The sequence below is a fragment of the Schistocerca piceifrons genome, chromosome 2 (genome assembly GCF_021461385.2).
Source record: "Schistocerca piceifrons isolate TAMUIC-IGC-003096 chromosome 2, iqSchPice1.1, whole genome shotgun sequence".
NCBI lineage: Eukaryota > Metazoa > Arthropoda > Insecta > Orthoptera > Acrididae > Schistocerca > Schistocerca piceifrons.
The window spans coordinates 444,554,000-444,576,232 of record NC_060139.1 but is presented as its reverse complement, the minus strand read 5'-3'; the positions used below and the strand labels follow the sequence as shown (position 1 = coordinate 444,576,232).

Here is a 22,233-nt window from a genome sequence, read left to right as displayed (position 1 = left end):
ATTCAAAGTGGACTCCATCCCTGTGTGTTAGCAGCGACAAGAGGACATTTGTCTCGCTGCAGTTGGATGGACCCACAGTAATCGTCCTTATATTGTCAGGAAGGAGGATTCCATTCTTCCACTTGTTGTTGTTGTGGTCTTCTTTTATGCCATCACACAACCAGTCACTTATAACACAATCCTGATGCTTCACCCACCCTCCCATGATAATGAATACATCAGGTATCAGCGTGCAATGGGCTTATATACACTCCTGGAAATGGAAAAAAGAACACATTGACACCGGTGTGTCAGACCCACCATACTTGCTCCGGACACTGCGAGAGGGCTGTACAAGCAATGATCACACGCACGGCACAGCGGACACACCAGGAACCGCGGTGTTGGCCGTCGAATGGCGCTAGCTGCGCAGCATTTGTGCACCGCCGCCGTCAGTGTCAGCCAGTTTACCATGGCATACGGAGCTCCATCGCAGTCTTTAACACTGGTAGCATGCCGCGACAGCGTGGACGTGAACCGTATGTGCAGTTGACGGACATTGAGCGAGGGCGTATAGTGGGCATGCGGGAGGCCAGGTGGACGTACCGCCGAATTGCTCAACACGTGGGGCGTGAGGTCTCCACAGTACATCGATGTTGTCGCCAGTGGTCGGCGGAAGGTGCACGTGCCCGTCGACCTGGGACCGGACCGCAGCGACGCACGGATGCACGCCAAGACCGTAGGATCCTACGCAGTGCCGTAGGGGACCGCACCGCCACTTCCCAGCAAATTAGGGACACTGTTGCTCCTGGGGTATCGGCGAGGAGCATTCGCAACCGTCTCCATGAAGCTGGGCTACGGTCCCGCACACCGTTAGGCCGTGTTCCGCTCACGCCCCAACATCGTGCAGCCCGCCTCCAGTGGTGTCGCGACAGGCGTGAATGGAGGGACGAATGGAGACGTGTCGTCTTCAGCGATGAGAGTCGCTTCTGCCTTGGTGCCAATGATGGTCGTATGCGTGTTTGGCGCCGTGCAGGTGAGCGCCACAATCAGGACTGCATATGACCGAGGCACACAGGGCCAACACCCGGCATCATGGTGTGGGGAGCGATCTCCTACACTGGCCGTACACCACTGGTGATCGTCGAGGGGACACTGAATAGTGCACGGTACATCCAAACCGTCATCGAACCCATCATTCTACCATTCCTAGACCGGCAAGGGAACTTGCTGTTCCAACAGGACAATGCACGTCCGCATGTATCCCGTGCCACCCAACGTGCTCTAGAAGGTGTAAGTCAATTACCCTGGCCAGCAAGATCTCCGGATCTGTCCCCCATTGAGCATGTTTGGGACTGGATGAAGTGTCGTCTCACGCGGTCTGCACGTCCAGCACGAACGCTGGTCCAACTGAGGCGCCAGGTGGAAATGGCATGGCAAGCCGTTCCACAGGACTACACCCAGCATCTCTACGATCATCTCCATGGGAGAATAGCAGCCTGCATTGCTGCGAAAGGTGGATATACACTGTACTAGTGCCGACATTGTGCATGCTCTGTTGCCTGTGTCTATGTGCCTGTGGTTCTGTCAGTGTGATCATGTGATGTATCTGACCCCAGGAATGTGTCAATAAAGTTTCCCCTTCCTGGGACAATGAATTCACGGTGTTCTTATTTCAATTTCCAGGAGTGTAGAAAAAAAACGCACATTTGTATTGACAGTAATATGCGTAATCACTTTACCAACTGAGCTACACAGAGAATTTAGCTAGATATAATCATGAAAGGCTCATTTGTCATGCAGTTTGACAATGGTTGGTGATGATGTGATTGACACAATTTGTTGCTGTTGTATGATTATAGGCATCACAGTGAAAATACTGGTAACAATAGTTGTAGTACTCACAGTAAAATGAGAGGTACGAAATAAAAACCACATATATGGTTTGAGATTATATACACACATTTTAATTCAATAATCATACACACATTGTAATTCTGTCAGGGACAGCAAAGGACCTGGAAGAGCAGTTGAATGGAACGGACAGTGTCTTGAAAGGAGGATATAAGATGAATATCAACAAAAGCAAAACGAGGATAATGGAATGCAATCTAATTAAATCATGTGATGCTGAGGGAATTAGATTAGGAAATGAGCCACTTAAAGTAGTAGATGAGTTTTGCTATTTGGGGACTAAAATAATTGATGATGGTCGAAGTACAGAGGATATAAAATGTAGACTGGCAATGGAAAGGAAAGAGTTCGTGAAGAAGAGAAATTTGTTAACATCGAGTATAGATTTAAGTGTCAGGAAGTCCTTTCTAAAAGTATTTGTATGGAGTGTAGTCATGTGTGGAAGTGAAACATGTAGGATAACTAGTTTAGGTAAGAAGAGAATAGAAGCTTTCGAAACGTGATGCTACAGAAGAATGCTGAAGATTAGATGGGTAGATCACACAAATAATGAGGAGGTACTGAATAGAATTGGGAAGAAGAGGAATCTGGGGTACAATATGACTAGAAGAAGAGATCAGTTGGTAGGACACGTTCTGAGGCATCAAGCGATCATCAGTTTGTATTGGAGGGAAGCGCAGAGAGTAAAACTCGTAGAGAGAGATCTAGGGATGAATATGAAAGTAGCAAGCTCTTTCTTCTTGCCTCGTGTGGTCTACTGAAAATCTCGTGCTTGTACTATTGTTAACTTTACTATTACAGAGATCGCCTAGACTCTATTTTATTTTATTGGTCCTGTGCACAACAAATAACTTACTTGGTCTTTCTGCTGCCACTGCTTGATCTGCTGCATTCCATTATTTAACAAAAACATGAAAAAAACCTATTATTTATGCTGAGTGCAATGTATGTTCTGTATGGCGGTTCCTGCTGTTGCTGCGGCTGCTGCTGCTTACTACAACTACATATAATTCAAGACAAAAGGTTTGGTCAAATCTAAACTTGATAAATGATAACCCAAACACATAATTCTTTTTTTTAAACTATATTCTGAAAGCGATTCTTTCTCATTCAATTCAAAACGCTAGAAGCTCTTTGAACAGTCGCTTTGTATGTAAATCTGCCTCCAGTGGCATTAAAGCAATATTGCAAATTAATCAAACTCTTGAGACAGACTGAAATACTTCTCAATTAAATACATAGTGAAATAATTCCCTGACAATTACAAAAGAAATCAGTGACAAAAATCAATACTTAATCTAACAATGGTTTCCCTTAAGAATTCAACTCCTATCATTATCAAAATTACCGTCTGCTGCTACGCACATACACAAACCCTTTTCTTTAAATTAATTAGCGCGCTGCAAATTATAAAAAATATCAACTAAATACCAAATCCTGTGTCGCTGCTGGCGGACACGACAGTATGGCAGCTCGGCGACGACTCCCTCGCCCAACACATGTGCGCCCACCGCAGGCGGGCTCCTACACTGGCCTCCAAATTGCTACTAGTTAATCCGTGCACTGCGAAGCGCGACAACAATATCTTAGATTCCAGAGCTTGTGTATGCGTGCTGTAGCCAACCTTTAAATCCTAAGAGAGTATTGCCAACTCTCAAATACACTATGCAGATCCAGAAGGATGTAGGTTGCAGTAGTTACTCGGAGATGAAGAAGCTTGCACAGAGGTGGGGTCCCAAAAGGCTCCATTTTGGGGCCCTTACTTTTTCTTGTGTATATCAATGATCTTTCATCAGTAACATTACCAGATCCCAAGTTCGTTTTGTTTGACGATGATACAAACATTGCAATAAATAGCAAATCAAGTGTAGTCTTAGAAAGATTAGCTAATAAAATATTTGTGGACATTAATCACTGGTTCCTAGCCAGCTCTTTGTCACTAAACTTTGAAAAAACACACTACATGCAGTTCAGATCTTGTAATGCGTGTCCCACGAGTATATGCCTAACATATGATGACAAGCAGATAGAAGTAGTGGACAGTGTTAAATTCTTGGGATTACAGCCTGATAATAAATTCAACTGGGAGGAGCACACCACAGAACTGCTGAAGCGTCTTAACAAATTTCTATTTGCAATGCGAATCGTGTCAGACATAGGGGATATAAAAAAGAAAAAGCTGGGATACAATGCTTACTTTCATTCCATAATGTCATATGGGATTATTTTTTGGGGTAATTCATCAAGCCAAGCTAAAGCTGTCCGGCACAAAAACGTGCAGTAAGAGTTATATGTGGTGTGAACTCAAGAATATCCTGCAGAAGCCTGTTTAGGGAACTAGGGATACTAACTACTGCTTCCAAATATATTTATTCCTTAATGAAATTTGTCATTAAATATATATCACTTTTTCAAACCAACAGCTCAATTCATGGAATCAGTACTAGAAATAAGAATAATCTTCACAAGGATTAAAAGTCACTTAGTCTTATACAAAAAGGTGTGCATTATTCAGGAACACACATTTTCAATAACTTGGCAGCAGCCATAAGAAGCTTAATAACCAATGAAATTCAGTTTAAGAGAAGCCTAAAAGATTTATTAGTGGCCAACTCCTTCTACTCCATTGATGAATTTCTCAGTAAAACCAACTGATTTGTGTGTGTGTGTGTGTAAAATATAACTTCTGCACAATTTCAGTACCGTAATGTGTTCATTGTAAATATTTGTGTGTGTGTGTGTGTGTGTGTGTGTGTGTGTGTGTGTGTGTGATTAAGTACAATCTAACTTCTGCACCATTTCAGTGCAGTAATGTGTTCATTGTAAATAAGTATTATAGCAGTTGTATTACACGTTTATTACCTTGAAATAAATAAAAAACTTTTTTATTTTAAATTCAGTGCATTAGTATTTGTAAAAGGACTCTATCATATAGTGTTCATTAAAAAATGACGATCATTCCACTTGGGACCTGTGTAATGGTGCATTAGCTTATTTGTTTTAGTTGTACATATTTGTCATGTATTGTTGTTTTTCGACATGTTCTACATCCTGGAGGACCTCCTCACTATGGATCAATTGGAATGAAAGTAAATCTAATCTAATCTAAACAGGATAGAGTAACCTAGTATGGAGAGTTGCATCAAACCAGTCTCTGGACTGAAGACTACAACAACAACAAAAAATGGTTCAAATGGCTCTGAGCACTATGGGACTCAACTTCTGAGGTCATTAGTCCCCTAGAACTTAGAACTAGTTAAACCTAACTAACCTAAGGACATCACAAACACCCATGCCCGAGGCAGGATTCGAACCTGCGACTGTAGCAGTGTTGCGGTTCCAGACTGCAGCGCCTTTAACCACACGGCCACTTCGCCCAGCACAACAACAACAATCACACATGGGGCGCACTACATCAACAGGTTCTTTCTTCACAACAGTACACAATTTAGAAAACAGAACCTTGTAAGCACAGAATTCATCATGTATTTCTCTCAGACTTAGTGGCAGTCCCTTCGTTTCTGTCTGCACCATATTGATACACTAGTCGAAATTGTGCATGTGCATGCTGTCCACATGGAGATTCTCTGCAATGTCGCTATGTACAGCTTTAACACATGGCAACCATCTGTTCAGTCTCTCGAACAAGATGCATAACACGTTTCACAGACTGAACAAGTTTGTAATGGTGTAACACTTCAGATAAATGGATGTGTCCCTTGATTCCACATAGAGTTCAGTGTTGTAAAGGATGGAGCTAGAGTCTGGAGTAGAATGGGATGGATAATACCCAGTTGTCATCTACCGGTTGATGTTGGGTTCTGCACAGCACAGATAATTCCATTCCAACTCCGTAAACTGCACTTTAACACTTCTGAATGCATTTGCAATCTCTAGGACAACACTCCAGCCTTGGTCTACTGACGCTTCTATACCAATATTTAAACGTTTTGAACCACTAGATCTTAAATCCTAAGTTGAAGTAAAAAGCAGTAGAGCACTGGATGGAATTAGCAGCTTCTCATCCACCACATCTATACGTTGTACTTGCATTGACACTTGATTGTTCCCAGATGGTGCATATTTCGGTACCCAGTACTGACCTGCACCTTGCGGGGTAGGATCCCAGGCACACTTATCCTGGGAGTCAGGAAGAGGCTGGGTGTTCTTGTTACATAAAGCAGCAAGCAGGATAGTTAATAGCAGCTCATTGTCCCACTCTAATATGCTGACCAGGTCCATTACTCAATCCCATGGTGCATCCAGGCCTGAAAAGCTAGAGGTAGCCATAGGTTCTGACAAGCCACCAACAGTTGCTGCTGCCAGACATGTCATAGGTCACTGCAGGTTCGTGCAAGCCAGTGGCTGGTGTTGGTCTGGACATGCTGGAGGTCTCTGATGGTTCAGACATGTTGGAGCCTGCTGCTGAACTAGAAAGAAACAAGAAGCATCCACAGATAAAGACATGGAGTTGAACAAATAAATGGAACTTGCCAGGAAACGATAGACACATAGTGGCTACTTACTCTCCTGCTTCTTCCTACCCTGGTGGGAGGCGCTGGATGGTCTTGGCTGCTGCTGCTGACACTTCATGGCTGCGACTGAGACTTGTGAGCCACCACATCCACCTTATATTACCTCATGTCGTAACATGAGTGGATGCAGCGTTCCTGCATTCCCATTGCTGATGTCAATTTTTAGGGCGGAATGCTGGATTCCTATTGGCTCCCTGAGAGAAAGTGGTGGGAGACAAATCCCACTTGGAGTTCTCTCTGGTGATGGTTTTCTAAAATATCTCAGTTGGTCTGCAGGGGATGAAGGGAACACATACCCATCCACATCCACACAAGCCGCTGAAATGTATTCCTCCAGCACAATATTTCCAAGCTCCATCACCAGCATCTCATAAGAACAATATGCTTACATGGAGCAGGTAAACGACTCGTTTCTTGCAGTTTGGAAGACTGGCTGCAGTTTTCACGAGTTCCAGTACAACACCTGTCAGCAAGAGTTGCGAAATGTAACTTTAACCCATTCTGCTGCTTTATCATTACTTGATGAACTGTATTTTTCTTACACTCCACTACTATCTTCACATTCCAATCCTCATCAAGGGAGCTGTGGAGAGTCCTTGGCCTTACGATTACAGGTGATAAAGGTCCCTGTCCGCACCAACATCTCTTCCATTGAATATATTGTAAAGACTTATGTCATATCCCAGAGCTTGGCACAGACTGAAACTTCTGCACAAGTGGAGGAGTGGACGAAGTGGGGGGACTAGTGGGGCAGGAGGATGAGGCCAATAGCTCCCTCTGGTGGATTAAACTAGCTCAGTTGGTCCCTGCAAGTGAAGGTGAACACATACGCCTCTGAGTTATGTTACTAGAGGTATCACAACTGAGATATAAATAAATAAACAAACGTAGGACCCTACCTTACATCCTCATTTCCAGAAGTTAGGTTGGCAGAACTGATCTTTTTCCACTATTTCCAGATGTGCATCATAGGAGGGGTGGGAGAAGGTGAGGGGGATGGCAGAAGTTAGGTTAGTGAAGGCAGACCAATTGACATTTTCCCGCCAAAATTTCCCGTCATTTCCAGGGAATGGAGGGGGTGGGTGACGTCACGGAGGGCTGGGGATACCGCCGCCATTTTGTATACATTATCTGGGCTTGTGGCGGCTTTGTTACACTACTTCCATAATGCGCTAAACATTCTCAATCAGAACGACCTAACTGGCCCAGGTAGGGTTCGCCAAAGCACGAGGTCAAACAGTAGCAACTCTCGCTGTATATGGGTGGACATTATCTTGCTGAAATGTTAACCCAGCACAGCTTGCCATGAAGAGCAAGAAAACAGGGTGTAGAATATCGTCAACATACCATAATGCTGTAAGGGTACCGCAGGTGACAACGAAAAGATTTTGCTATGAATTGAAATGGCACCCCAGACAATCCATCCTGGTTGTTGGGCTGAATCGTAGGTGACAATCAGATTGGTATCCCACTTCTATCGGTATGTCTCCAGATATGCTTTCGCTGGTCGTCGAGGCTCAATTTGAAGCAGCAGGTCTCAACACTGAAGACAATTCTACTCGAGCCAGTGAGATTCCAAGCCGAAGATATGTCTGCTGTCGACATGTCTGTTGTTTGCTATCCTTGCCAGCAGAGTGGTGAAATAGCGCTCCAGCGTCACACATTAATCCATTGGCCATTTTGTGATCAATCCAATATTTTCTCAGTCTGTTACGAAAGGGCTGGAGGGCAATTCGTTTAATGGAAAACGGTTTATCTCATTGTTCCTCCCACAAACGACTGATGAAAATTAAATATTCGCCCTTTAAATGAGCGAAAGGAATCATTTACAAACATGTTAATTGAACAGAAGACTCTCTATTACTAGAATCACGTTGCACGTCACTGAAGCCAGCAAACTGAGCAGCAATATGGAGTCTCACTCTTTGTTGCCGTAGGTGAGCTATCTCTATTGTTCAGGGCGAACTCATGTTTATGACTTTGTTACCATTTCTGAGAAATCTCGTTCCAGCACCGCACACTGCCTGGTTAACTAATGCGTAAAATAGTCACGCGATAGTACTACTGGCTCCACCCTGGCGCCCTCAATATTTAGCTCAAAACATACTGGCCACCCACCCTGTCCATGCACCAAACCTACTCAACAATTATTCACTGCACTTCCACCCCATCTAAAAGTTTTGTTATCTTTCCACATCTCTAAGAACAGTTCCCCAATTCTCATTTTGCTGTTATTTTGAGAAAATGTACGTAGTACAATATTTATTTATTTACTTAATCTGCTCAGACATTTGGCATTACAAAGTTTTCTTATGGAAGAACATAAACAGAGCTAACTTTCAACAGAACCTCCGAAAAACTCGACTTCCTGTAGCCTGAAGTTAGTACACAAAAGTCTCTCACAAAACGTAAATAGCGTGTTATTTATTTTCGCTATTCTTGCAAAAAACTTACTACCATTAAAAATTTGCAGACATGCGTATCAAATGTATGTTGTGATTAGATACAGATATAAGAAACTGTCTGTCATATTGTAAAAACCCGTAAAAATAAATGATACGTCTTACTCCACTATCCACATGAATGCTAAACAAGTTCATTAGACAACAGCATCTGTAGTGATTAAGTAGTGCGTGGAAATCGAAATTTTGAGAACAACAGAGACGAAATTTTACAGGCTAGGCAGAATAAAACTTACCTGGATAATACAACAACGGAAAAAAATCGTAAAACCAAGGAGTTGGTGTACGGCGTAAACGAAAGTTTTGAAGCGTGTTTCTGCATATGAAAGATGATGTCTATTCAGATTTCGCGCCAGTCACATAAGAATGGCACTAGCAGAGCCATTATGGTGATGCAAATCAGGTTTGCTTTGAATACACGCTGTAACGGTCTTGAGCGTTAATTACCTTTGAGATTGGAAGTGGTGAGTAGATGATAGTCAAGAATACCTTTAAGGCGACAAAAGCGCCGTTATTAACACCTCACTGAGTTTGAACGAGGTCATGTAATAGGGCTACGAGAAGCTGGATATTCCTGCTGCGATATTGCAGACCGACTTGGGAGGAATGTAGTCATTGTACATGATTGCTGGCAGGGGTGGTCACAGGAATATACGGTCGCAGGAAGACCGGGCTTCAGACGGCCATATGGCACTACCGAGAGGGAAGACCATCGTGTTCAGAGTATGGCTCTGGAGCATCTTGTTGCAGCTTATGGCAGCAGCAGTATGAGAAGCAGTTGTCACCATAGTGACACAACGAACTGTTATAAATCGGTTACTTCTATAACAGCTCCGAGCCGGTCGCCCTGTAGCGTGCATTCCACTGAAATCAAACCACTACCATTTGCTACTTCAGTGGTGTCAAGTGAGATCTCATTGGAGGGCAGGGTATATGTTGGATAGAACGAGATGGGGGCCTGCAACCGGCCTGTCCATGAGTTACAAACACTGGAACTACACCTGGAGTTACGGTCTGGGGTGCTATTTTGTATGACAACAGGAGTCCTCTCGTAGTTATTCCATGCATCCTAACTGCAAATTTGTAAGTCAGTTTGATTGAACAGCTCTCAGCAAATGTTTTCCAACAGCATAACGCTGGCCCACATACCGCTGTTGTAACTCAGCATGCATTACAGAGTTTCGATATGTTGCCTTGGCCTACTCGATCACCAGATCTGTCTCCAATCGAGCATACATGGAACATCATCGGACGACAACCCCAGTGTCGGCCACAAACAGCATTAGCCGTCACTGTATTGAACGACCAAGTGCAACAGGCACAAAACTCCATCCCATAAACTGGCATCCAGCCTCTGTAGAACACGCTTGCATTCAACATTCACGCTTGCATTCAAGATTCTGGCGGATACACCATTTATTAAAGCACCAACATTTCACTTTTTTCACTTTTGCAATGGCTTATCTCACGACTGCATTGATCTGTGATCTTGTACTGTTAATCTCTGAAATATTTTATCTAGATAAATATCATTACGATACATTAATTAGTTTTTGGTATTGAGATTTTTTCCCGTCAGGGCATTTCATGCACCTTATGACAGGCAACCTGGGTCAGATGATGTAAGTTGGGTTGCCAGTCTTAAAGTGCTCGCAAGAGCAGAGGAGTTTCATTTCGTCCAGTCTGTATATAAGTAACTATTCAGCTACAGTGTCAGTCTTTTTCTGTATTTTTACAACTGTATTCAGGCACTTTATTTTTCTTTTCAGGTTTCAAGTTTTGTGGTGTTTGTCACATCTTGGTGCGTGGGCGTCGGATTACTCTTCTCTGCATACGTTTTCTTCATTCCTGGAAGGCCATACAATGCACTTGAAGCAGCAATCTACGGTGCACTTAATCATCCTGCTATGGCACTGCTGATTTGCATTTATGGATTATTTCCGGTCATTTCAAACTCAAGTAAGCTGCTTTATTTTCTTTGTGTACACATGTCAATATCAGTCACGATGTGTCTGTTTTGGTTGTGATAACTGCATTTCTAGTTATTATCATCACGCCCTTCAATGGATACGTGAATGAACAAGAAAATTTCCCACACAGCTTGTATTTCTTAAGATGTCTCCTTATTACACAGCTATTTGCGACTTAAAAAGCCATTTAATTGGATTTGTGCAGAGCAAGCTGCCATACACTTGAAAACTGGACTGAATTCAGTCGATGTCTCTTTAAGCTGACTTTAGTTATCTTGCTGAGAAGAGGCCTTACTAAATACAGTCTGAGTTGTAAAATGTCACCTGACTCAACAGATTTATGGCTGATGTGCTCACTATGAAGATGACTGGAGGCTTGCTTCTCCATCATGTAGTTAATGATGCATGAGTTAACAGATAACATTATTGAAGTACTGTATTTACCCGCGCTAGAAGATATGTTGATTGTTCACTGTTCTTCAAATATTTCTGTTCCTTCTGTCTACATGCGGTGAAGTTCGCATCAGCACACCTTCAGGAGGAGTGGGATGTTGAGATCACATAAGTGAAGAGATTCCACTCTTCATTGACTTAAAATTAGACAATTTTCCAGCAAAATGCATTATAGTCCGTTGCTACACTCAGATAATGCTTTACCTTTAATCGTTCATTTACATTTCCTTATTTCGTAACTGCATTCTGAGGCATGTGTTTTTTAAAAGTGTTTCTTATATAATAACCTTACTTTCAAATATGTATACGAAGAAGTCCATTTTGGATAACTCTGCTTTCATTTGCGAACAGAAAACATTATTTTGAGCTTTCAGTTTTTTGTCTTACATAAAAATTCTGTCTAGTTGATTATGGAGAGACGAGTCAGTAGCTCAACCATTAATACTTTTAAAAACGTGGTATACGGTTCGATTATATAAAAATTTGCTGCTAACTTCAGCCAATATTCTAATGGTCCATTTTTGAAGACTGAAAGTGCTATCTTTTCCTATTGCATTAATCTATACCCAGAAACCACCGCAAGGAGCAGAGTAAACGAAGAAATACAGTTGAACTAAATAATCTAACTTTGTACATATTTGTGACAGATCTATAAGGTAATTATATGCTAATGACATTTGCCTTGATATGAAATACGTAGAGTTTAACGTTTTCTGTAAGTTCAAAGTGTTACCTTTTCTCTTGAAGCTGTGGTCGTGCTCTTAGTTTTCCTACATGAAAGAAAGTTTCCTTTACTGGTCGTAAACAGTTTTTCCCTCTCTTTATACGAGGGCGGTTCAGAAAGTAACCTCCGATTGGTCACAGTGCGGGTTGTGGGGGGAGTAGCGACGCCATCTGTGCGTTCACGCACTCAACAGGTCAGTCGGCATCAAGCCGTGGTCGAGTGAACGTCGTACCTGCGCTAGTTTAGTTTTTGTGGCAGTTTGAAATGTGTGCTGCAATAGAAAACCCCGCCAAATGTGAAGTGCGTGCTGTCATAAGGTTTTTTACAGCCAAAGGATATTCTGCAGCAGCTATTCATCGTGAGCTTTGTGCCGTGTACGGACCAAGAGTTATGAGTGAAGGAGTTGTCCGTGAATGGGTACGTTTATTTAAAAGTGGACGAGAAAACGTTCATGATGAAGAGAGGAGTGGTAGACCATCATTGGTGACTGACGAACTCGTTCAGACAGTTGATGCAAAAGTTCGTGAAAATCGACGTTTCTCAATGTCGGAGTTGTCTACTGGTTTTCCACAGATTTCTAAGACTCTCTTTTACGAGATAGTGACAGCAAGATTGGGTTACCGTAAGTTCTGTGCACGATGGGTGCCCAAAATTCTTACCGACCACCACAAAACTCAAAGAATGGCCTCTGCATTAGACTTTCTGTCACGCTATGAGGACGAAGGAGAACCATTGTTAAACAGAATCGTGACCGGTGACGAAACCTGGATTAAGTATGTGAACCCTGAGACAAAAGAACAATCAAAGATGTGGGCACATTCAAATTCGCCTACCAAACCAAGAAAAGCCTCGCAAGATTTTTCTGCCAGAAAACTGATGGCAACGGTGTTTTGGGATGCCAAAGGGGTGTTGTTGGTTGAATTCATGGAACGTGGTACGACCATTAATCAAGACGTGTACTGTGAAACAATAAAAAAGTTACGACGGGCTATACAGAACAAACGCCGTGGTATGCTGACTTCTGGTATCGTTTTTTTGCACGATAACGCCCGTCCTCACTCTGCTCGCAGATCAACGGCCCTTCTTGAGTCCTTCAAGTGGGACGTTATCAATCATCCACCTTACAGCCCGGACCTGGCGCCAAGTGATTATCACCTCTTCATGCATTTGAAGAAATGGCTCGGGTCACAGCGGTTTGATTACGACGAAGAGCTCAAAGATGCGGTCACAGGCTGGCTCCAGGCACAAGCGGGTGATTTTTATGCAGAAGGAATTTCAAAGCTTGTGAAAAGATACGATAAGTGCCTCAATCGCTATGGAGACTATGTAGAAAAATAGTGCAAAGATGTAGTTGTAAGATGTATATATTAAAATATTTTTATTTAACTTGGTGTATTTTTTTAAATCAACCGGAGGTTACTTTCTGAACGGCCCTCGTATTTAGGTTACTTCTTCTCTTGATAACAGTTGTGATGTACCACCTTCTTATTGTCAACAAGTAGAAATTTGTCTTCAAGCCTAATAATGTCTACAACAGTATAGTATTGATACTAATATGAACAATTCAGTGTTACATTTATCAACATATTTCGCGTGTGACACGTGTTTAACTAATAATTTGGCTGTATTTGATGAGTGTTTCACTTTTACGCTTTATATCCTATTTCTTTTAAGTGAAGCTACTCCTTAGATACTCTCTTAGCACTAGTTCTTCCGTTTGTCACTATAGTTTTTTATGGCCAGCTGTGTCAAATTACTTTGATGGGGCTGAAAACAATGTCGCTGTTGCTGTTGCCAAGTGCCTCAAGGACCGCTTTATGGACTTTGCTATTGACAGGTTTTGGGCTTACGGCACTGCAAGAATGAAATTACACTAGGCTTACAAGGCTGTCTTTATTAAGGTCATTCGTTGGTCTACTTGTCAGAATACAATGCATTTTAGTATCCTTTTTGAAATAATGTCAGCAGAAATTTGTAAATTTTTGTTCTCTCTCTCTCTCTCTCTCTCTTTCTCTCTCTGTAGTAGTGGCTCAATATCAATGTTTCTGATACTCCAGTAAGTTTCGACTGTAACTCCGTTGTATTACAACAGTCCTACTAGAGTTATCTGAAAAAAAACTAAAGCCATGCACGTCCCCAGTCTACACTCCTGGAAATGGAAAAAAGAACACATTGACACCGGTGTGTCAGACCCACCATACTTGCTCCGGACACTGCGAGAGGGCTGTACAAGCAATGATCACACGCACGGCACAGCGGACACACCAGGAACCGCGGTGTTGGCCGTCGAATGGCGCTAGCTGCGCAGCATTTGTGCACCGCCGCCGTCAGTGTCAGCCAGTTTGCCGTGGCATACGGAGCTCCATCGCAGTCTTTAACACTGGTAGCATGCCGCAACAGCGTGGACGTGAACCGTATGTGCAGCTGACGGACTTTGAGCGAGGGCGTATAGTGGGCATGCGGGAGGCCGGGTGGACGTACCGCCGAATTGCTCAACACGTGGGGCGTGAGGTCTCCACAGTACATCGATGTTGTCGCCAGTGGTCGGCGGAAGGTGCACGTGCCCGTCGACCTGGGACCGGACCGCAGCGACGGACGGATGCACGCCAACACCGTAGGATCCTACGCAGTGCCGTAGGGGACCGCACCGCCACTTCCCAGCAAATTAGGGACACTGTTGCTCCTGGGGTATCGGCGAGGACCATTCGTAACCGTCTCCATGAAGCTGGGCTACGGTCCCGCACATCGTTAGGCCGTCTTCCGCTCACGCCCCAACATCGTGCAGCCCGCCTCCAGTGGTGTCGCGACAGGCGTGAATGGAGGGACGAATGGAGAAGTGTCGTCTTCAGCGATGAGAGTCGCTTCTGCCTTGGTGCCAATGATGGTCGTATGCGTGTTTGGCGCCGTGCAGGTGAGCGCCACAATCAGGACTGCATACGACCGAGGCACACAGGGCCAACACCCGGCATCATGGTGTGGGGAGCGATCTCCTACACTGGCCGTACACCACTGGTGATCGTCGAGGGGACACTGAATAGTGCACGGTACATCCAAACCGTCATCGAACCCATCGTTCTACCATTCCTAGACCGGCAAGGGAACTTGCTGTTCCAACAGGACAATGCACGTCCGCATGTATCCCGTGCCACCCAACGTGCTCTAGAAGGTGTAAGCCAACTACCCTGGCCAGCAAGATCTCCGGATCTGTCCCCCATTGAGCATGTTTGGGACTGGATGAAGCGTCGTCTCACGCGGTCTGCACGTCCAGCACGAACGCTGGTCCAGCTGAGGCGCCAGGTGGAAATGGCACGGCAAGCCGTTCCACAGGACTACATCCAGCATCTCTACGATCGTCTCCATGGGAGAATAGCAGCCTGCATTGCTGCGAAAGGTGGCTATACACTGTACTAGTGCCGACATTGTGCATGCTCTGTTGCCTGTGTCTATGTGCCTGTGGTTCTGTCAGTGTGATCATGTGATGTATCTGACCCCAGGAATATGTCAATAAAGTTTCCCCTTCCTGGGACAATGAATTCACGGTGTTCTTATTTCAATTTCCAGGAGTGTACATGCCTGTTGGTTTCTCTTTTACTGTTTCCCATTCTACAACGTTTTAGTGGCTTTGTGTTTGGTATTGTTTGTGTTGGCATTGATCTATTTTTTACTGCTAGCAGTGCCACCACAAACTCATAACTCTACTTTGTTCCAGCGTTCTGTACTGCTGTGCTACACACACACACACACACACACACACACACACACACAGACAGAATTTAAATTATTCACAGATACATGTCTCTTGTTCTCTTGGCCACACAGTCGTTTCTGTAATTAAGAGAAAACCACCCAGTTTGTGGCAGAGAAACTTTCGTCGTCTCCAAGACGTCGAAGGTCTTCGACAGGGTCGCCTAAACAAAGACAACGTTAAAATCTATTACAAGAAGGGTGTAGAGCAGTGTCACTCAAATACAGCTATTACCTGGTTGTAATACATAAAAGGTAAACAGTGTCCCTTTAATTTATTTTTAGTTATGTGACTTGAAGTCTATTTAAACAAAATCTAGAACAACCTCTGCAGAAGCAAATGAAGCAGCAATAATGATCACAGTTCCGAACTAAATCCACACCTTGTTTACATGTAATAAAGTAGCTACAAAATTAACGTCGCTTGAATTCGGCGAGAAATTAGTTCCTTTTTGATTCTAAGCTATCGAATATGATACAAAGCTGTCTCAGTTTAGTATTTTTTTGTTCTTTATCGTCTAAATACTTGATGGCTGCCAAACAAAATCTGTAGTACATTACTTTTATATTTTAATTCACTGTGCATTTAAGCGTATAGAAATGATATCTTAAGACTTAAGAGTAGTGCGCAGTATCACTTAAGAAACATGAAAAAGGAAGAGCTAAAGGATAAAATAGAAGACATGATTCTGTTGAAAGAACGTGTTGCATTAAAACTATAAGCATTCGGTCCCTCACCGGTCTTCTGACTGGTTTGATGCGGCCCGCCACGAATTCATCTCCAGTGCCAACCTGTTCATCTCAGAGTAGCACTTGCAACCTATGTCCTCAGTTATTTGCTGGATGTAGTCCAATCGCTGTCTCCCACTACAGCTCCCTCTAGTAACATAGAAGTAATTCCCTGATATCTTAACAGATGTCCGTTAAGTCCGTGTTTCACTACCATACAACGCTGTGCGCAGAACCTCCTCATTCCTTACCTTATCAGTCCACCTAATTTTCAACATTCGCCTCCTGCACCACATCTCAAGTGCTTCGATTCTATTCTGTTCCTGTTTTTCCACAGTCCGCGTTTCACTACCATACAACGCTGTGCTCCAGACGTCTTCCTCAAATTAAGGCTTATGTCTGATACTAGCAGACTTATCTTGGCCAGGAATGCCCTTTTTGCCACGCGTAGTCTGCTTGTGATGTCCTTTCTCCGATCGTCTTTGCCTATTTTACTGCCTAGGTAGGACAATTCCTTAACCTCATCTACTTCGTGACCATCAATCCTGGTGTTAAGTTTCTCGCTGTTCTCATCTCTGCTACTTCTCATTACTTTCGTCTTTCTTTGATTTACTCTCAATCCATATTCTGTACTCATTAGATTGTTAATACCACTCAGAATATCAGGTAATTCTTCTTCACTTTCATTCAGGATAGCAACGTCTTCAGTGAATCGTATCGTTGATATCCTTTCACCTTGAATTTTAATTCCACTACTGAACCTTGCTTTTATTTCCATCATTGCTCCTTCGATATGCAGACTAAACAGTAGGAGGGAAAGACTATATCCCTGTCTTACACCCTTTTTACTCCGAACACTTCGTCGTTGGTCGCTCACTCTTATTATTCCCTCTTGGCTTTTGTACATATTGTTCATTACCCATCTCTCCCTATAGCGTACCCCTATTTCCTCACAATTTCGAACATCTTACACCATTTTACACTGTCGAACGATTTTTCCAGGCCGACAAATCCTGTGAAAGTGTCTTGATTTTTCTTCAGTCTTGTTTCCACTATCAACCTCAATGTCAGAACTGCCTCTCTCGTGCTTTTACCTTCCCTAAAACCAAACTGAACGTCATCTAGGACATCCTCAATTATATTTTCCTTTCTTCTGTATGTTATTCCTGTCAGCAATTTTGATGCATGAGCTGTTAAGCTGATTGTACTATAATTCTCGCATTAGTCAGCTCTTTCAGTCTTCGGAATTGTGTGGATGATATTTTTCCGCAAGTCAGATGATATGTTGCCAGTCTCATACACTCTGCATACTAAGATGAATAGTCGCTTTGTTGCCACTTCCCGCAATGATTTTAGAAATTCTGATGGAATAGTATCTATCCCTTCTGTCCTATTTGATCTTAAGTCTTCCAAAACTCTCTTGAATGCTGATTCTACTACTGGATCCCCTATCTCTTCTAAATCGGCCCTGTTTCTTCTTCTATCACATGGGACAAATCTTCCCCTTCATAGAGGCCTTCAATGTACTCTTTCCACCTATCTGTCCTGTCTTCTGCATTTAACGGAGGAATTACCCTTGTACTCGTAATGTAACCACCCATGCTTTTAATGTCACCGAAGATTATTTTGACTTTCCTGTATGCTGAGTCAGTCCCTCCGACAGTCATTAGTCATTTCTTTTTCGATTTCTTCACATTTTTCATGCAGCCATTTCGGCTTAGTTTCCCTGCACTTCCTATTTATTTTATTCCTCAGTGACTTGTATTTCTGCATTTCTGAAGTCCTCTAAACATTTTTGTATTTCCTCTTTTCATCGATGAAGTGAAGTATTTCTTCTGTTGCCCATGGTTTCTTCGCAGTTACCCTCTTTGTACCTATATATTTCCTTTCAACTTCTGTGATTGTTCTTTTAAGAGATGTCCATTCCGTTCCAACTGCACTGCCTACTGAGCTATTCCTTATGGCTGTATCTATAGCCTTAGAGAACTTCAAGCGTATCTCGTCAGACTTTGCACTTCTATATCCCATATCTTTGTGTATTGATTCATCCTGAGTAATCTGTCGAAATTCAGCCAACTCTTCAACACTACTATATTGCGAGCTGATTCTATGTCTGCTCCTGGGCACACCTTACAATCCAGTATCTGATTTCGGATATCTCTGTCTGACCATGATGTAATGTAAAAGAAATTTTCCCATATCACCCAGTCTTTTCCAAGTATGCCTGCTCCCCTTGTGATTCTTGAACAGAGTATTCGCTATTACTAGCTGAAATTTATTACAAAACTCAATTAGTCTTTCCAATTAGCTTTTCTCCTCTCTCACTCCCTGTCGTAAGCCCATATTCTCCTATAACCTTTTCTTCTATTCCTTCTCCTACAACTGCATTCCAGTCCACCATGACTACTAGATTTTCATTTCCCTTTATGTACTGCATTATTCTTTCAGTATCCCCATCGAACCACAATCATACTATCTCTCTACCATTCCATTCCCGAACAGCGCGCGGGAAAAACGAACACCTAAACCTTTCTGTTAGAGCTCTGATTTCTCTTATTTTATTTTGATGATCATTCCTACTTATATAGGTTGGGCTCAACAAAATATTTTCACATTCAGAAGAGAAAGTTGGTGACTGAAATTTCGTAAATAGATCTCGCCGCGACGAAAAACGTCTTTGCTTTAATGACTTCCATCCCAACTCGCGTATCATATCTGCCACACTCTCTTCCCTATTACGTGATAATACAAGACGAGCTGCCCTGTTTTGCACCCTTTCGATGTCCTCCGTCAATCCCACCTGGTAAGGATCCCACACCGCGCAGCAATATTCTAACAGAGGACGAACGAGTGTAGTGTAAACTGTCTCTTTTGTGGACTTGTTGCATCTTCTAAGTGTCCTGCCAATGAAAAGCAACCTTTGGCTCGCCTTCCCCACAATATTATCTATGTGGTCTTTTCAGCTGAAGTTGTTCGTAATTTTAACACCCACGCACTTAGTTGAATTGAGAGCCTTGAGAATTGTACTATTTATCGAGTAATCGAATTCCAACGGATTTCTTTTGGAACTCATGTGGATCACCTCACATTTTTCGTTATTTAGCGTCAACTGCCACCTGCCACACCATACAGCAATCTTTTCTAAATCGCTTTGCAACTGATACTGGTCTTCGGATGACCTTACTAGACGGTAAATTACAGCATCATCTGCGAACAACCTAAGAGAACTGCTCAGATTGTCACCCAGGTCATTAATATAGATCAGGAACAGCAGAGGTCCCAGGACGCTTCCCTGGGGAACACCTGATATCACTTCAGTTTTACTCGGTGATTTGCCGTCTATTACTACGAACTGCGACCTTCCTGACAGGAAATCACGAATCCACTCGCACAACTGAGACGATACCCCATAGGCCCGCAGCTTGATTAGAAATCGCTTGTGAGGAACGGTGTCAAAAGCTTTCCGGAAATCTAGAAATACGGAATCAACTTGAGATCCCCTGTCGATAGCGGCCATTACTTCGTGCGAATAAAGAGCTAGCTGCGTTGCACCAGAACGATGTTTTCTGAAACCATGCTGATTACGTATCAATAGATCGTTCCCTTCGAGGTGATTCATAATGTTTGAATACAGCATATGCTCCAAAACCCTACTGCAAACTGACATCAAAGATATAGGTCTGTAGTTCGATGGATTACTCCTACTACCCTTCTTAAACACTGGTGCGACCTGCGCAATTTTCCAATCTGTAGGTACAAATCTATCGGTGAGCGAGCAGTTGTATATGATTGCTAAGTAGGGAGCTATTGTATCAGCGTAATCTGAAAGGAACCTAATCGGTATACGATCTGGACCTGAAGACTTGCCCGTATCAAGCGATTTGAGTTGCTTCACAACCCCTAAGGCATCTACTTCTAAGAAACTCATGCTAGCAGCTGTTCGTGTTTCAAATTCTGGAATATTCCATTCGTCTTCCCTGGTGAAGGAATTTCGGAAAACTGCGTTCAATAACTCCGCTTTAGCGGCACAGTCGTCGGTAACGGTACCATCGGCACTGCGCAGCTAAGGTATTGACTGCGTCTTGCCGCTTGTGTACTTTACATACGACCAGAATTTCTTCGGATTTTCTACCAAATTTCGAGACAATGTTTCGTTGTGGAACCTATTAAAGGCATCTCGCATTGAAGTCCGTGCCAAATTTCGCGCGTCTGTAAATTTTAGCCAATGTTCGGGATTTCGCATTCTCCTGGACTTCGCATGCTTTTTTCGTTGCCTCTGCAACAGCGTTCGGACCTGTTTTGTGTACCATGGGGAATCAGTTCCATCTCTTACCAATTTATGAGGTATGAATCTCTCAATTGCTGTTGCTACTATATCTTTGAATATGAGCCACATCTCGTCTACATTTGCATAGTCAGTTCGGAAGGAATGGAGATTGTCTCTTAGGAAGGCTTCTAGTGACACTTTATCCGCTTTTTTAAATAAAATTATTTTGTGTTTCTTTCTGGTGGATTTGGAAGAAACGGTATTGAGCCTAGCTACAACGACCTTGTGATCACTAATCCCTGTATCAGTCATCATGCTCTCTATTAGCTCTGGATTGTTTGTGGTTAAGAGCTCAAGTGTGTTTTCGGAACCATTTACAATTCGCGTGGGTTCGTGGACTAACTGCTCGAAATAATTTTCGGAGAAAGCATTTAGGACTATCTCGGAAGATGTTTTCTGCCTACCACCGGTTTTGAACAAGTATTTTTGCCAACATATCGAGGGAAGGTTGAAGTCCCCACCAACTATAACCATATGAGTGGGGTATTTATTTGTTACGAGACTCAAATTTTCTCTGAACTGTTCAGCAACAATATCATCGGAGTCTGGTGGTCGGTATAAGGAGCCAATTATTAACTTAGTTCGGGTGTTAAGTATAACCTCCACCCATACCAATTCGCACGGAGTATCTACTTCGACTTCACAACAAGGTAAACCACCACTGACAGACACAAAAATCCACCACCAATTCTGCCTAATCTATCTTTCCTGAACACCGTCTGAGACTTCGTAAAAATTTCTGCAGAACTTATTTCAGGCTTTAGCCAGCTTTCTGTACCTATAACGATTCCAGCTTCTGTGCTTTCTATTAGCGCTTGAAGCTCGGGGACTTTCGCAGCACAACTACAACAATTGACAACTACAATTCCGACTGTTCCTTGATCCAAGCACGTCCTGTATTTGCCATGCACCCTTTGAGATTGCAGCCCATCCCGTACATTCCCGAGGCCTTCTAACCTAAAAAACCGGCCAGTCCACGCCACACAGCCTCTGCTACCCGTGTAGCCGCCAGCTGATTGTAGTGAACTCCTGACCTATTCAGCGGAACCCGAAACCCCACCACCCTATGGCGCAAGTCAAGGAATCTGCAGCCAACACGGTCGCAAAACCGTCTGAGCCTCTGATTCAGACCCTCCACCCGGCTCTGCACCAAAGGTCCGCAGTCGGTTCTGTCAACGGTGCTGCAGATGGTGAGCTCTGCCTTCATCTCGTAATCAAGACCGGCAGCCTTCATCAAATCAGATAGCCGCTGGAATCCAGAGAGAATTTACTCAGATCCAAAGCGACACACGTCATTAGTGTCGACATGTGCCACTGCCTGCAGCTGGCTGCACCCTGTGCTCTTCATGGCATCCGGAAGGACCCTTTTCACATCAGGAATGACTCCACCCGAAAT

At 43.3% G+C, this 22,233-nt stretch overlaps 1 protein-coding gene across 1 annotated transcript in view; it reads left to right on the top strand.

Moving 5' to 3' along the window:
* The window catches only part of LOC124776760 (nose resistant to fluoxetine protein 6-like), a 381,483-nt gene that overhangs the window by 343,883 nt on the left and 15,367 nt on the right, over nt 1-22,233 (top strand). Inside the window, exon 11 of the mRNA XM_047251897.1 lies at nt 10,660-10,849. Coding sequence (XP_047107853.1) covers nt 10,660-10,849 — 190 coding nt within the window. The remainder of the gene's footprint in view (nt 1-10,659; nt 10,850-22,233) is intronic.